A 16,483-nucleotide genomic window follows, 5' to 3' on the forward strand; every position below is an offset into this window, starting at 1 on the left:
GAGTACTCACGGTACGTTTCGTCGGAGCTGGAGTCGCCTCCGGCCAGGTGTTCCAGGTCGTGCTGCAGCCAGCGGGCCTTGACGGGCACGGCCGTCAGCCGGCGCCAGCTCAGCGCTGCGGCGACCGGGCGCGGGCGGTCAGACGGGCCGACGGGTACAGAGAGATACAGACACAGACAGGTAGGGAGACAAACATACAATTACACGGACAGGCACACAGCCGCGGGCAGTCAGACAGGCTGACGGGTATAGAGAGATACAGACACAAACAGTTAGGCCGGGAGACAGACAGACACAAACACAGCCGCGGGCACATACAGACACATAGCCGTGAGCAGTCAGACGGACCGGGACGACGGGTACAAAGAGATACAGACACAAATAAGTAGGCTGGGAGACAGACAGACACACAGCCGCGGGATATCGGACAAACACAGCCGCGGGCAGTCAGACGAAGCGGATCGACAGGCTAGACAAGCCGCACGACCTCACCAGACATACATAACTACATACATACAGGGAGATGGATAGACACATGGAACTAAGCACGCAGACACAAGCACACAGACAAACCAGGTAAATACGAACAGCAAGGTCTACATATGCAGAGGAGTATACACAGACACTAAAACGACGCACCGAGCACGCATGGTAACAACTGCACTCAGATGCACATACAAAACACACGCAGACAGACAGGGCAGCCACAGAGCCAGACGGTGCATCGCACCAGACACAGCCTGCCGTGTCGGGAACTCACCTTTCTCCTTTCGCAGTTTGACCTGGACGTGCGCGCCGAGCACCTGGTAGAAGCTGTCCTGCGGCCGCACGGCGCTAAACAGGTCGATCGCCACCACAAACCGACAGCCGGCCTGCTCGCAGCTGCCGAACAGAGACACACAGACCCTCAATGACAGAGCACGCAGCTTTCGTAGTTTCCAGGGTGAGCTACGACAAACGATTACGCTAAGTTATTCAATGAACTTAACATACAATCCTCGCAGGTACAGCGTGTCTTGCAGAGAAATGACATGGAAAAGCGCTCATAGCCAGGATAAGGTGGTTCCACCTCTTATAATAACAGCTAAGCCCTAGGAGGAATTAATCAGTTAAAAAGTGTTACCCGTCGGTCGGTGTGAATCTGCGAGCGCGTATACCTGAAGTGGAAGTGCGTGGGCTGGATGTCGACCAGCGGCTGTCGGGCGTCGCTCAGGTGGACGCAGAGCCGCACGTGGCCGCCATCCTGCCACCAGGTGACACGCGGGGTGCGCACCGGCTCGGCGCCGAACGCCAGGGGCGGCGGCGGCGGCGGCGGGGCGGGGGCAGCGGCCGCCTGCTGCCGCGCGGACGGTAACAGGTCATCACAGAGGTCACGGAGCACAGTCACCGCAAGGCACTGAGGTCATCACACAGCCCGCGAAACAGTCATCAAAGAGCCCTCAGAGTTCAGGTCATCGCCATATCAGGTTGGCAAAAAAGACAGCAACATGAGTAAGTAAATTAAACTGAAGTACCTTTAACAAAAAAAAAATAACGTTAGAGTACGGGACCCAACAAAACTCACTGTTTACAATTCAAGTGCCAGACCTCGTAAAACGGATTGGGATCAGCCACAGGCCAAACACTAAAGAGAGAGCCTACACCGGTTCAAAAGTAAACACAGCATCGAACTGATCACGGAACGTTAGCTTGGTGAATTGGTTTGAGGAGATGCCACAAAAAAACAAGCAAGCAAGCAAGCAAACAAACAAACAAACAAGCAAACAAACAAACACAAACTAGCTGATGGCAAGTTGAAATCTAACCAATAAGGTCACTGCTCTTAACCCGCGTCGGGTGGGGGTGGGGGGTGGGGTGTTTGAACACCCCCCCCCCCCCTGCGGTTTTTCGCAGATATCTCAAAAACGGCACTTGTTCGGGCATCTTTTCCGCACATGTTGTGCAAATTTCAGACCCAGGTCGCCTTAGGTCAGGTCCCCAGGTCACGCCAAGTGACCTCACCTCAGAAAAAAAAAGAATGCTCGTCATAGCTACACTGATTGATTGATTGCCTTGACACTTTCAGCGAATCATTAGAGCAACATTATCTATAAAAAGTATATCTTGGAAATTTGATAACGGTGACCTAAGGTCAGGTCCATTTTGCGACCGCTCCATTATAAGTCAATGGGAGAAAATTGAAAAGCGTCTGTTTTGCACGAACGCTATTCTCGACACTCTCAAACATCGAGATGTAGGTAAAATTGACACACTGAACCGGAAAATGGCAACTGTGACCCCTCGTTATGTCCCCGAGGTGATCTCAGGTCACGAACAGAATCTAACAGTTTTTCGCTAATAGCTTCTGACAGAGGCGTGCTAGAGCGCTGAAAACGCCTTAGATGTGTTCGGCTCGACGTTGCGGATCGACTGATATGCAACATGATCTTTTCCGGTCAGGTCATGACCTTGACCTGAGGTCAAATTTTCAAGTTGACCTTTCAAGGTCAAATTATAGTTCATTCGACGCGTCTCGACGAGAGGAACACGATGCTGGCAAAAGTAATGTCATGGCTCTTTTGAGTCAAAAGTTATTGCCGAAAAAACGCTTTTCGTAAAAACAGCTATTTTTTTAGTTTTTGCCCTCTGGAGGCTAAACCGTTGAGGTCAAATCTGAGAACATTACCCAGAAAGGTCTGTAAAAGGGCTATCGAATGCGCTTTTCCGCGGCGCTGTAGCTCTATCGGTTCCCGGGATAGCCGTTGGCAGCTTCCAAAATGTTGAAATAGTCAATAATTTACCTTTGGTGACCTCTGGTGACCTGACATTTGACCTGACCCGAAAATGACCGAAGTGTTTTCGTCCTTAATTTGGACGTTATTTCGATTGCCGCTTACCGCGTGTCGCTACGTGGCCCAGGAGCCGAGTTAGAAGGGGGGGGGTGTTCAGACACCCCCCCCCCCCCGGCCCGGCGCGGAATCTCAGAGCACCGGCCCAGCGCGGGTTAATGATCCTACCATCACGGAGTATACACTCTACGACGTTCCGTGCTATTCTGTCGTAGATACATATTCCGTGCTACCATAGAAGAAGCACACGCCGTCCATGTGCCGGTACCTGTCTGGGCGGCACGATCTCCCAGTCGCCGTCAGTGTCCGGCGCCGGTGCCGCGGAGGGACCGGTCAGCTCGGTGATCTGTACGGGCGGCGGCGGCTGCTCGGCGGCCGCCGGCGCCGCCAGGTCGGCACACTCGGGCCCTATCACCTCGATGGAGTCCGCAGAGCTGGCAGAGCGCTCCTGTAACCGCGCGGTGAGGAGGGTAAGTGATGATGATGATGGTGAATTGGGGGTTTTGGGCGCCCGGACTACTGTAGTGGTCATCGGCGCCCAGTGGAAGGGTAAGTGACGCGCAAACAGCACGCACCAGAGAAGTCACGTTGCGGCATCCTATCAATGACAACAGTGTGCGAAAACAATAAACTACCCATGTCAAGCGGATTGCTCGTTTCCAGTTACAGCATAGTTGTTCAACGGTCACGGGATAAGCAGCATATCAAACACATTTTTTTTCATCGCTCCCAGCAGTTCTGCGGCGGCGACTCACCGCCATCTCCCGGGAGAGCCGCGAGAATGGGAATCCGACCACCTCGAACTCGCCAAACTCCATCACCGGCACACCGTCCTCCTTCGGGGCCATCTGACGGAGACAGGGGGCACACGGGTCATCGCAGTCAGCCAGTGACAGACATAGAGGGCGCATACAGCTCAGACGGCCATCTAATAGACAGGCACACCGTCCTCCTTCGGGGCCATCTGTCGGGAACAGGGGGCACCACACAGGTTATCGCAGTCTATCTGACGGACAGGGGGTACACCGTCCTCCTTCGGGGCCATCTAACGGAGACAGGGGGCACACAGGTCATCACACACAGTCGGTCAGCTGACAGACAGAGGGCACGCCGTCCTCCTAAGGGGCCATCTGTCGGACAGGGGGAAACAGTTGCGGTCAGCTAACACACAGAGTACACAGATGCGGCCATCTGACGGACATGGGGTCCACGGCCATCTGACGGACAGGGGGAAACAGTTGCGGTCAGCTACCACACAGAGTACACAGATGCGGCCATCTGACGGACAGGGGGAAACAGTTGCGGTCAGCTACCACACAGAGTACACAGATGCGGCCATCTGACGGACAGGGGGAAACAGTTGCGGTCAGCTACCACACAGAGTACACAGATGCGGCCATCTGACGGACAGGGGGAAACAGTTGCGGTCAGCTAACACACAGAGTACACAGATGCCGCCATCTGACGGACAGGGGGAAACAGCTGCGGTCAGCTAACACACAGAGTTCACAAATGCGGCCATCTGACGGACAGGGGGTCCACGGCCATCTGACGGACAGGGGGCCCACAGTTCAGCCGGCCATCTGACAGACAAGGGGCATAAAGCTGCGGTATTTTCAGCCGCCCTGTCTGTCAGCTGACCGGCCGAGCTGTGTGTGGGAGCTGTGGTCGGAGCTGTTTCCCCATTTCTGTCAGATGGCCGGGACAATTTTCTCTAGTCTGCCAGATGGCTGGCACTGCATGTGCCCTCAATATGATGCACCATTTCGGCTTTGCACCATTATCTCTAGCATCAGCTGGCATTGCTCGGCACTGCACCATTTCAGCCTTGCACCATTTACCTGCCAGAGCTGATGCCGGATGTGATGGTGCAATGCTGAAGCTTCTTTTGACAATTTGTTTAAAATCTAGGATTCATATTAGGAAGGCATGAGAGTTCCATTCATTTTCTATTTGTTACAATACTGATAAAATATACCTAGTGCTTAAAATGTGTCAATGTATAGGTAAAAATAAAATACACACAAACCTTCATCACTTCTCTTTCGAACCAGTGCTTCCTGAAACGTGGCAGCATCCACCTCCTCCCACCATTTCCAAGCTGTCTCTGAACTTGTTGGAGGTCCATCAAAAGATTGATAATTAACCTGCGCTTCTTTCTCAGACGTTGCTGGGCTGCAGCACAACTCTTCATTCTCGTCCTAGACACCAAATGGTAGACTGCCTTCTGGCAGTTCACCAAATGTCGCCTACACAGCACTAATAAAATCATCGCTTGTGCCATACAAATATCAAAATCTTCCATGACTGTTTGTGACACCACCTATCCTACATGTACAGTCCAGAGCAGAAGTAATGTGGGGTTTCAGTCATGGGTATGTTCTGCTTCTGAAGCTTAGGAACAATTAGCCAGACTACAATGAAACTTTGCATGTAGCTTATATGTATTGTCACCCTTGCAGGCTTGCAGCTGCAATTTCAGCTCAGAGCAATGAGCTATTGACATCTTCTTTTCGATCACTCCGCATTAAACAATCGCCAGTCAAAGCCAATCGTTTATCGTTGAGATTGGTAAAACCCTACATTACTTTAGCGGTGGGCTGTACCAAGGCTATATAAACCGGCTGTACATACATCAACCACTGAACTCGACATCAACCCAATGATAGGCAGTAGGCACGGTATAGCTTGGGTATAGCCTTGATAGGCACAAGCCACAAACTGCCACAACAGTCACGACGAGTGCAAGTGTGGCAAGAGTGTGGTCACGGTCAATGGGGACTAATACTTCGGCAGACCAAAACCGGGGTTTCTACACCAAATCTGTGATCGCTGTCTCACCAAATATCGGTATGTCTTGCACCAAATAAATTACAGGTTATTTGAATTTTGAACCCAAACCAGAATTTCTGCACCAATCTAGTCTTTTCTACTAAATTCTGGAAGGTTGCCAGGTATTTACGTTTATGTGTGGATATCTGCACAAAAAAAAGCGTAACAATGCACCAAATGTAATTTCGCCGCTCCTGAACAGTTTCCTGAACATTCCTGTTTTGGTGATCAATTTTGCTTATTTTGGTAAAACAAATTCCTTATTTGGTGCTAACCAACCGATTTTGGTAAAAGATGTCACATTTGATGAATATTTACCAAATTTGGTGCAATTTTACAGTTTTTGGATCTGACAAAAAATGTAAGCCGTGGTCAATTGTCAGAGCTGCGCCAGATATGTAAAAATGCGCAAAACATCCGTATTTTTTGGGCTACCAAGTAAAGGGATTTATCCGTTCCGTAAACGGATTTTTCCCTCATGTAAAGCGCTCATGTAAACGGGGCCACCGAAACGCATTTATCTGCTCCCTGCTGGCTAATCGGATATATCCGTTTAGGCTGAATGCCTCATGTAAACGGGGTAAGTATCGGCTCAGCCAACTCGAGCGGGTTATTGGAGTGACGGGCGATTCGTCCATGGATTTAGGAATACGGTGACAAAATGGCTATCGCTGTGAATTAGAGCTCATGGACGTGACAAGGCAATACATTGTAGAAGGCCTACACCTTTTTTTTCACTGGTCAAAGGAGAAGCTCTACTATACGACTTTCGAAGGTAGGCACACAAGGAGAGGAAAGGAACATAAGGAACAAAGGGAAGAAGTTTTATTCTCAAAAGTTTTCGTTTAAAAACGTCAAAGGTAGTTATTAGCTAAAAGCAAGAGCCGCGAAACTGGAAAGATGTGATCCGATTGACGAGTGAGCTCCAATCTTCCCATTTTTTTGCGCTGAAACGACTTGACTATCTACAGTGTATGCAGCGGAATCGTCTCACGATCATAAATAAATAAATAAATAAATAAATAAATAAATAAATAAATAAATAACTAAATAAAATAGAAACGAAACTGTCCAGCCTAAATAGGCACACAGGGGTTCATTTACGGCGAATTAGTCATTTCCAGCTGCCTACCGTTTCACGAGTCAACTATCCAATAGCGCAAATGCACAGCACCAGCTCAACAGGCAACTATGTCCCAAAACACTTTATTCAGAAAACAGTACAATGCACAGTCTCAGACGCCACGCTGCAGTACGGGTGGCGGGGTGGGCCGGCCGCCCCGAGCCCCGCCCGGCCGGCGGCAGGTCAGCGGCGCCGACCCGGACCGCTCGGGTCCGTGGCCGCCGCCCAGCCCATCCTGTGCTTGGCCTGCAGCGCGCCAGAGAAGCCGCGGCCCACGCCGAAGTCGAGGTTGCGCTTGTCGTTGACGATCAGCAGCGGCCAGAGTCGGGTGTCGGGCAGGTAGACGGCGGCGGCGGCGGCGCGGCGCGGCCCGGCGGCCGCCAGCGAGCCCAGCGTCACGGCGGCCAGCACGAGGAGGGCGGCGGCGGCGCGCTCCATGCTGCTGCTGGGTGGCGGAGGAGGAGGCGACTGAGTGCCGACCGCCGACCGTCCGCCGACTATATGGGGGCCGACGGCCGCGTCTCCGGTCGACTGGAACGGGTCGACTGGGCAGCCTAATGCCGGCAGATTGTCCGGCGCGCTGATAAGGGCGACGGTGTCGGCTCGGATCGGTTAGAGCTCCGATCGGGCGGACACGGGAGTCCATCCACTCTTCAGTGTCGGTGTCAGGTCACGGAGCCCACCGATACAGCCCCGGCCACCGAAATCACTCCATGAAATAGATGGCACTGCGACGCGAGCTGGCGTCCCCAGTTGTTCCGCTTTCAGCATATTTATTGTACCTTAACATGCATATTTCTGCCCATCCATGATCCAGGTCAGCCCTCCTGCAGGGTAAAATCTTCTGAATGCAGAAAAGAAGTGCCAGCACTGGTGGAAGTTCAGCTACAGAAAACGACTGTTAAACCATAAACCCCGTGATTTTAACCAATGCTAGTCACGGGTATATTGATGTTTCATTCCCAAGAAACGCTCTGTTGACTCAAATACGCATTTGCCAATGCCTGTATCATTGTAAATGTTGCCAAATGTAAATAGAAAAGCACGTCACTTACTATAATGAAATTGGGATAACAGCTGTCATCCATGACCGATTGTGCGGTTCAGAGAGCACTAAACAGGCGAAAGGATTTGAAATAAACATTGAAGCCAATTCTTGAAATCTTGAACTGAAATCTGTTAAGCTTCAAGAATTTTCATTTTGTCCAGAAATCATATGCAATCCTACATCAGGAAACAATTTTTGACAAGCTATCGCGTACTAGTCCAGGAGGACATGGTATCGCGGATCCGACTCACATGTTTTGACGAGAATTAAACAGATCCTAAATGTTCTTCCTTGGTTTGTCGTCACATCTTATGAATCCAAGATCCAACATAGGTCCTATATAAGACCCTATGTCTCCGATGTGGATAGCTTATAGATTCAGACCTACATGTTCGTCGTGATACGTGCTGACATCACTGATCCAACACTCCGATTTATGCACATGCCTGGCGAGGACGATAGACTTTCTGTTACAATAGTAAACTTTAAGCATTGGCTATATCATCTTCGATTCCCTCGGAGTATCTGAGGGAGGGGGAGGTCCAGATTCCAACAGGAAATGAAGCCTGTTCTGGTTCTGGGTTACAGCAGCCAAAGACTCCACTCACATTGTCCACTTCCACCTGTAGAAGTATCAAAAACATCAATTTTAACGGATAAATTTGTGCAGGAAAAAAAATGGATGTTAAAACCCACCGTTAAGTCGGAACTTTTGGTTGTAACATTCGAAATAAGCTAAAACATAAAGAGTAAAAAATAGTCATATTACTTCAATAGGCACTCCAGCTTTCCGCGACTTTTGAGATCCCCGGGACGACAAGCGCGCGCCAGCTGCTCCCGGCCGCCGTCTCTCCACTGCCGGGCCGTGGTGACAGGACGGGGTACGGGGCCGATGTCTGAGCGACCCACGTCTCCAACCCGGCTCGGTGGCCGGATCCGTGCCGCCCACGGCCGCCGTCGGCCCCCATATAGTCGGCGGCCGGTCGGCGGTCGGCACTCAGTCGCCTCCTCCTCCGCCACCCGGCAGCAGCATGGAGCGCGCCGCCGCCGCCCTCCTCGTGCTGGCCGCCGTGACGCTGGGCTCGCTGGCGGCTGCCGGGCCGCGCCGCGCCGCGCCGCCGCCGTCTACCTGCCCGACACCCGACTCTGGCCGCTGCTGATCGTCAACGACAAGCGCAACCTCGACTTCGGCGTGGGCCGCGGCTTCTCTGGCGCGCTGCAGGCCAAGCACAGGATGGGCTGGGCGGCGGCCACGGACCCGAGCGGTCCGGGTCGGCGCCGCTGACCTGCCGCCGACCGGGCGGGGCTCGGGGCGGCCGGCCCACCCCGCCACCCACACTGCAGCGTGGCGTCTGAGACTGTGCATTGTAATGTTTTCTGAATAAAGTGTTTTGGAACATAGTTGCCTGTCAAGCTGGTGCTTTCCGTTTGCACTATCACGCAGTCGTGAAATAGCAAGCGAATCGTTAAATCGCCAAAAACGACATAAGTTTCACTCGGTACCAATTATGTCATACATAGCCGTCCAGGTAAGGTCGCTGCATTTAGGTTATCCTAAGAAGCGATTTTTACAGCAACTGTGGAGAGTGACGCATGCGAGCGAGCCATTGCAAACACTGTTACCCTAGACTAGCATCAATATCAGTAAACGATGTGTTCGTTCGTGATGACAAGCCTGCGTAGTGCGTATGTGTTGTGGGTTCGTACCTCCAGAACGTCCCGGTAGGTGACTCCGGCGCGCTGTTCAGCCAGCCGCAGCTCGGAGTCAGAGTCAGAGTCATCAGAGTCGAGGCTGCGGCCGGCGGCGAGGGACGACTCGGACGGCGGAAACTCGGGCGGGTCGGCGTCCAGCAGACCCTGCCGGCGAAGACAGATAGGGCGTGAATTCACAGAGATATGTCCACGAGGGGAGGCCGGACAACGATAGCCGCCCCAACACTCACTAACAGTGTTCTAAAATTGGATTTTGGTTGGGTGTGCCGATGAAGAAAAAATCCTAGGATGAGAAAAAAGGAAATGAATAACCGACGTATATTTGCAAAATGGTGTAATGCCAACTTGTATGCCAACTGCTAAACCGGGATTTCATGTCAGAATCTTGACAGGGTGTAAAACAAAAGGATGTGGGTGCATCAACTGTCAAGTGACATGTAAACTGGCTGTTGGGAAAACATGAAACTTTTTTCAGAGATGAAGTTAAGTCGGTCTTTTATATTTTAGGGATGAAAGTATTTTCCCCGTTAGGTGTGATTTGCCACCAATAAGTCTGAAAAATGGAACACTGCTCACTAACACAGCTGTTGGTCTGTATACGCACCGTATACACCTTTTTTCAATCCGAATCGGCATCCGTTCATTCAAATACGGCAGCGGGCACCTTATCTCGACAGGCACTCTAACAACTCGACACTGGAGCACGCATTTCGACACTTTTCACGGATTTAGACTAGCATCTGTTGATATTCGACCGGGGTCATTGAACAACGGCAGGAGCATTTAATATCGACAAAGGGCATTGTTTTTTGCCATATTGCATTTTACGTCGGCAGCTTGCAGCCAAGCTAGACAATGGTCAATTTATCTAATCAGTGAATTAAGCAACTCTGATCTTTTCGGAAAGGCATTCTAAGAATGTGCGTTAAAATGTTCCACGGTACTGTAAAGAGACACTCAATATGGGCACTTTGTTGCTAAGAAACCACACCTTTTTCAATCCGAATCGGCAACCGTTCATTGGAATACGGCAACGGGCGCCTAATTTCGTCAGTCGCTCTGGAACCTTAACACCGGTTCGTCCCTAACATCACCCGCTTCCGGCACACAAGCTGACCTCATTCGAGGTCACCATCCTTGCGTCACTCTGTGACAATGTGGAAGCACTGGCGAATCCAAAGGGCGACGGGGGTCATTCGGGGCCACGCTCCTGGCGAATCCAAAGGTTGACGGGGGTGATTCGGGGCCTCGCTCCTCTCAACGCATCTAAAGTTGACAATGTTTTAGCCGTATTTCTTGCATGAAAAACAAAAATATTGATTTTTTCATTTGTGTCGATCTGTCGACACATTGTGAGTGGCGCTGACCGCCAGCGCGGATGGCTCAGGTCTGCCGAGATGGGAATGGGCATGTCACCGGAGAGCGGCAACAATGTTTGCAGGACGGCGGTTTGGTCAGTCATGGTCAACTGTATTTCTGGACAAAAAAAAAACTGCCCTCTGGAAAGGTGGAAACCCTACGGGCTGACCCATCGATCGCTTTGGCTGCTTATCCGTAGCGGGACAGTTTTATACCGGCGTCTTGTCAGCCGCCGCAGCGCACCGGTCACTGGTAGACTCACCCAAATGCTTCCTCCGCATGATCTTCTCATCTCACGACTCTGACATGGCTTGCTAGCCTACTCACCCTCCATTCACAGAAAAAAAAAAACGTTTAGACCTTAAAACCGCGGCCTTGGTGTATTTTTTGTTCCATTAACCAAGGGAAGTCTAACAAAAGGATGAAATGCCATAAATTCAAGTGGTAAGCATTGGAAACACATCAATATACAAAATGATGTATGAAATTTGCTTGATTTTGCTTGTTATAACGGCAACGAAACTGAATGACCATTGCCATTGTAAAATGAAATTTGCCTTTTTCCAATGCCCGATGTCACAGTCCTATGCCGTGTGCCGAACTCCATTGGCCAGTGTCGAAACCACGCTCATTGTCGAAATTAAATGCCCCATGTCACGCCTCTGCACTATGCCGAGTTTGGAGCGTGGTTTGTCGAAAGCGCACTCCGGCTGACGTTCCTAATGCAGATCTGCCGAAACTAACTGACCGGATGCCGATTCGGATTGAAAAAAGGTGTACCTATGCTGTTCAAAAGTGGCAAACCTTTTACAGTCGACGCACAGTCGCAAACACCCGCAGCTGAATGGGAGAAGGAGAAACTCTCAAATATTGTCTAACGTCCCACTCCCGAGTCCCCGACTGTCTTGTTTAGCGAGTACCGGCAGTTCGTGTCATTGACAGTTCGGTCTGTTAAGGACAGGGGTTCCCACAGCCGCCCCACCTGCTCGTCTACTGTAGCCAGTCCGGCCTCCTCCAGTTTGTGGTGCACGCCGCGCCGCTGAGGGTCGTACAGCACCACCCGGTGTCGGCCGGCCGTCTGGCCCACCACCTGGGGAGAGCGGAGCGTGAACCGTCAGACGTCGGGCGGCCAGACAAAGCAAGTAACTCTGACAATAAACCAGTTCGAACCGTGTAACTCACGGTTCCCGTGAACCCTGTACTAGCTCAGATAAATCGAGGAACTTAAAGCTTTGTACCAACCGGTCAGGCAAACCTTAAAAAACATTTTTAGCTCGAATGTTTGAATGGACGGCTTGACAGAGCCGGAATTCACGTTAAGCAGAGCTTCTTGCACAGGCCCCGACCTAACTAACATGTACCAGCTCAGATAATCCGAGAAGCTCACATCAAAGAACAGCTCGAATTTACTGTTGGTCATACACGTGTAAATGACGTAAATAACACCCTGTCACGTCGGCTCGGTGCACCTCCCTGCTCACCTGACAGTGGTAGGGAATCCACAGTTCCTCGTCGTCCAGTGACATCTGATAGAGCAGGTCGCCGGCCTCCTCTGACCATACACCGTCGGACGCAGTGGGCGAGCAGAACGCCAGCTCACAGCGGATCGCCTGGGGGTAGACTGACGGTCACAGAGCGAACGGCGTACTCGGGACCGATTATTTGTCTGTTTATCGGAGCTTTAGGGCGCATTGACTACAAGGTCATTTTGCGCCCAGTATTAGGGACCGACCTCATCGCTAACTAGTTACCAAGAAACACTGCCGTTCGCCTCACAGTCGCCTCACCACCGCTCAACCAGTCAGAAACGTCCTGTTGCACACTCTCAGGGACTGGGACCGCCACCTGAACGGACGTGCTAAGTAGTAATCCCTCCCCCTCCCCGCTCGAACAGAGCCAGAGCTACCCCCTACCCCGCCGGAATACAGCCGTCCCCCGCCGAAACAGACTCCTGGTGGACTGTATTTGGTGGACTCTTCCAGACTAACCGCCGGGCTCACCTGCAGCGGCAGTCGCTTGGCGAAGCGCTCCGGCAGCGGCAGCACCAGGCTCTCGTCGACGCTGGCCCGGTCGCCCACGTCCGTGTACAGCACCTCGTAGGTGACGGTGTCGGCCGCCTCGTCTGTCGTCACTGACAGCACGCGGGCCCGGTACCACCTGCACGTAGTCCGGAACAGAACGTCAGGGTGGGGGACGAAACGCTAGAGTACGGCATGTTACAAGGACAGGACGGCAAGGACACATGAATACAGGGTCTTAACGATCCGCCAGTAAAGCTGGGTTGTATCGACAGGGGGCTCTACATAGGGGAGGTCGACGTAAACAGCGAGTAGCTACGGTTTCACCGCTTGACATTTTGCAAAGTAAGACCCTTTAGATAGATTTTCTGTTATACGCCGAGCGCCCTATGCTATAAGGAGACTGAATAATTGGGCCTGATATTGTTTGCTGGAGTATGGCGTTCCGTATGGTCTGTAACTATGTTGTGTGTGATCTGTGGGCAAGTTCGCTGTAGCTACTCTGCGGGCCGTGTCCGCCTTACCTGCCGTCCTCGGGGAACTGTGCCACGCAGTGCTGCCGGACGCGGTGCCGGTAGGAAGCCAGCCGAGCCGGCTCGGGCCCCTCCGCCCACCGGTTCAGGTCGGCCATCAGCTGCTCGTACCTGACAAACACAGACACACCGACAGAGGTCATTACTGAAGTGTTTCTCCCAGTCCGTAAAAGAACGATTTTGCTCTTGTCGTTTTTTAGTTTTCCTATGCTGCTAACACCGTTAGCTGTGTTTTTATTTTTCTTCAAATGCACAATAGAAATACAACGAAACAATACAAATAATCAACAAGACATTTCCAACTATAATTACAATTAGTGCTACAGCTGCAGTCTCTCCCTCTCGCAGTACGCAACACTCACTGCGGGAAGACGTCATTACGCTGCACGTAGAAGTCGGCCGGACTCGTGACGTTTGTAATGTTCACCGAGGAGTTAGTTTTCAGTGGCGCCACCAGGGGTAGAAACTCCGTCTGGTAGAGCTTGCGGCGGTCTGGTGGCACGGGTCAGAGGTCAGATCAGCGGCGGGTCATAGTTCAAGGGTCAGGGCGGGTCAAAGGTAATTCATCACAGGGAGACACAACAAGTCACAGGTCAGACCGGCGGGTCACAGCTCATAGGATGGTAGTGGGTCAATGCAGGGTCACAGATAATATTAACTCCAGAGCATGGTATCAAAACCGATCAGAGGGCCACATAATATTACCAGGATTATTAGCATAAAACTAGTCAGAGCGCATAAGCGAGAATGAGCAGTTAACAGGTCAAGCTGACGGCTGACTAAAGTGAATCAGCGAGCCGGTGTCACTATAAGCAGGTGTTGAGGTAGGTCACACATTCCATAGTGCACCCCTCGGCGGCTCCACCCACCGGCCGGTTTCCACTGGTCCCGGAGCGGCAGTCCGGCGCGCCGGCACAGCTCGTAGAGGCTCTCCAGGTGGCGCGGCGCGCGCTGGCCGAAGCCGCGCTCCAGCAGCTGGCTGGCCAGCGACGGGTCCAGCAGCGTGGCGCTGGTCTGGTAGAGCTGGTGGTGGCGCCGACGGACGAGCGGCGAGAGCCACAGGTGCCGGCCCAGCGCCAGCACCACCTGCCCGGGAGGACAGAGGTCAGCGGCCAGGCACGAGACAGGACCGACAGGACACAGCGCGAATACAGCACCACCTGCGCAGGAGGACAGTGGTCACCGACCGGACACCGGTACAGAATGGATACTGTCTGGATACAGTGCAGATACAGAGCGGATAGCCGTGCATGGCTGGTACCAATGGCCAGCATTGAGATAATCAGGACCGCCGCAATCCGTCCACCTGGTCCTGGAGGTCGACGCAGCGAACCTCCAGACGCCTGCAGCGCTCCGTCGACGGAACGACGTCCTCTCTTCCAACTTCCACGCCTTCAGCGTCCATACCTGGCGGCATAATACAATTGATACGCATCGACAGACATGCATCGTTTCCTTCCTTAACTTATTCATAGTTAGGGTCACAGGTCACACAGCCGCCATTCACAGGTCTGGATATCTTACCGGAGGCCGGGATACTCTCCCGTATCGTGTGATGTATGTGCTCGTCGGTTGTGGTGTTTGTCCCGCAGCCGTATCACTGGGCATCTGCGAAAAGTGTATAAATGGGCTACTCTTCGTGATCATGTTAGAGTCCCGAGATACGGGCTCGTCAGTCTTTTGTTTGTGTTGGTCAGGCGTAGTCTCGTCAGTGGTCTGCTGTCCGTGTTGTTCGGGTGTAACTGGTCGTTCGGCTGGATCGTCTTTCCTCCGAAGTTTCATAGGTTTCAGATGATTGTGATGAACGTTGGTCTCCTTACCACCGGGCATGCTGACCTTGTAGGTGACTCCGTCTCCCTCCGGACCGTGCCTTCTTAAAATGGTCGCTGGGCCTTTGTAATGAAGGGCCAGCTTACGTTTACCTCCGACGTGAGCCGTATGGTCCCTAACCCACACTTTTTCACCTGGCACATATTCAACCTCTCGTGCCGACTCGTTTTGTGCTTTTGTCATGTCGTTGGAGGCTTTGTCGATGTTTTCGCGAACCTTGTTGTATGCATTTCTGAGTTGGCGCAGCTTGTTTTCGACATGCGTGTCGACCATCGACACGTCGCGCTTCTGGTTGAAAAGCTCATCGACTGGCAGGCGTGCCTCATACCCATGCACCAGAAAAAATGGGGTAAATCCGGTCACCGAGTGTTTGGACGTGTTGTATGCGAAGGTGAGGAAAGCCAAATGTTCGTCCCAATCAGATCCGCACAGTTTGATAAATTTCGAGCACATGTCCTTGAGTGTGCGGTTGAAGCGCTCTACCATGCCATCGCTCTCAGGCCGATAGGGTGATGTCCGAGTTTTTTCGATTCCTAGTCGTTTGCACAGGGACTGGAAGACCGCAGACTCAAACTGGCGACCTTGATCGCTGTGAAGGCGTTCTGGCACCCCTTGCCGCAATACCATGTCCAGAAGACAGTCAGATATGGTTTCAGCTGTCTGGTTCTGCATGGGGTAGGCAAAGACGTATTTGGTAAAGTAGTCCATTGCTACTAAAGCGTAACTATTACCGCGAGCCGACATCGGCATCTCGGTGACATCGATAGCCACTCTTTCAAATGGCCTCGAATAGGATTCGGTTCGGAGAGTTGCTTGCATCTGTGGTGCTGGGCGACTGCGTCGTTGATAGGTCTCGCATGTTTCGCAGTAGCGGGCGATGTCCCCGCTCATCCCCAGCCAAAAAAAAAACCTGGTTGCTGCTCTCTCGAGAGTTCTGTCGGTTCCCAGATGACCGGCAGCCACATCGTCATGTAGCATGTTCAGGACTGTTTCATGATAGGTTTTTGGAAGAACAATGACCGAGTTGTCGCTGTCGCCATGTCGCCTGAGTTTTAGAACTCCATGTTCGACCGTGAGCTGGTCGAATAATCGAGCCATGCTACGCAGTGAGCTGTTCTTTTTCCTTAGTTCTTTTTTGAGGGAAGCCTCTTGGCTACCAACCAGTTCCTGACCTCAGCCAGTAAGGGGTCGAGCTCCTG

The 16,483-nt window shown here is 52.2% G+C and overlaps 1 protein-coding gene across 2 annotated transcripts in view; it reads right to left on the bottom strand.

Annotated features, from left to right (window-relative positions):
- Nucleotides 1–16,483, bottom strand: part of LOC122384437 — a 44,271-nt gene that overhangs the window by 1,454 nt on the left and 26,334 nt on the right. Inside the window, exons 21-32 of one of the 2 annotated variants that reach the window (XM_043371829.1) lie at nt 14,324–14,540; nt 13,817–13,946; nt 13,446–13,565; nt 12,904–13,060; nt 12,385–12,513; nt 11,886–11,993; nt 9,539–9,688; nt 3,584–3,676; nt 3,097–3,276; nt 1,158–1,333; nt 761–882; nt 11–115 (exon numbers count right to left, since the gene is read on the bottom strand). In XM_043371829.1, coding sequence (XP_043227764.1) covers nt 11–115; nt 761–882; nt 1,158–1,333; nt 3,097–3,276; nt 3,584–3,676; nt 9,539–9,688; nt 11,886–11,993; nt 12,385–12,513; nt 12,904–13,060; nt 13,446–13,565; nt 13,817–13,946; nt 14,324–14,540 — 1,687 coding nt within the window. Of the gene's footprint in view, nt 1–10; nt 116–760; nt 883–1,157; nt 1,337–3,096; nt 3,277–3,583; nt 3,677–9,538; nt 9,689–11,885; nt 11,994–12,384; nt 12,514–12,903; nt 13,061–13,445; nt 13,566–13,816; nt 13,947–14,323; nt 14,541–16,483 lie in introns of both variants that reach the window. The other variant, XM_043371822.1, reaches the window with a different exon arrangement.

Source organism: Amphibalanus amphitrite, unplaced genomic scaffold (genome assembly GCF_019059575.1).
Source record: "Amphibalanus amphitrite isolate SeventyFive unplaced genomic scaffold, NRLGWU_Aamphi_draft 000014F_arrow, whole genome shotgun sequence".
NCBI lineage: Eukaryota > Metazoa > Arthropoda > Thecostraca > Balanomorpha > Balanidae > Amphibalanus > Amphibalanus amphitrite.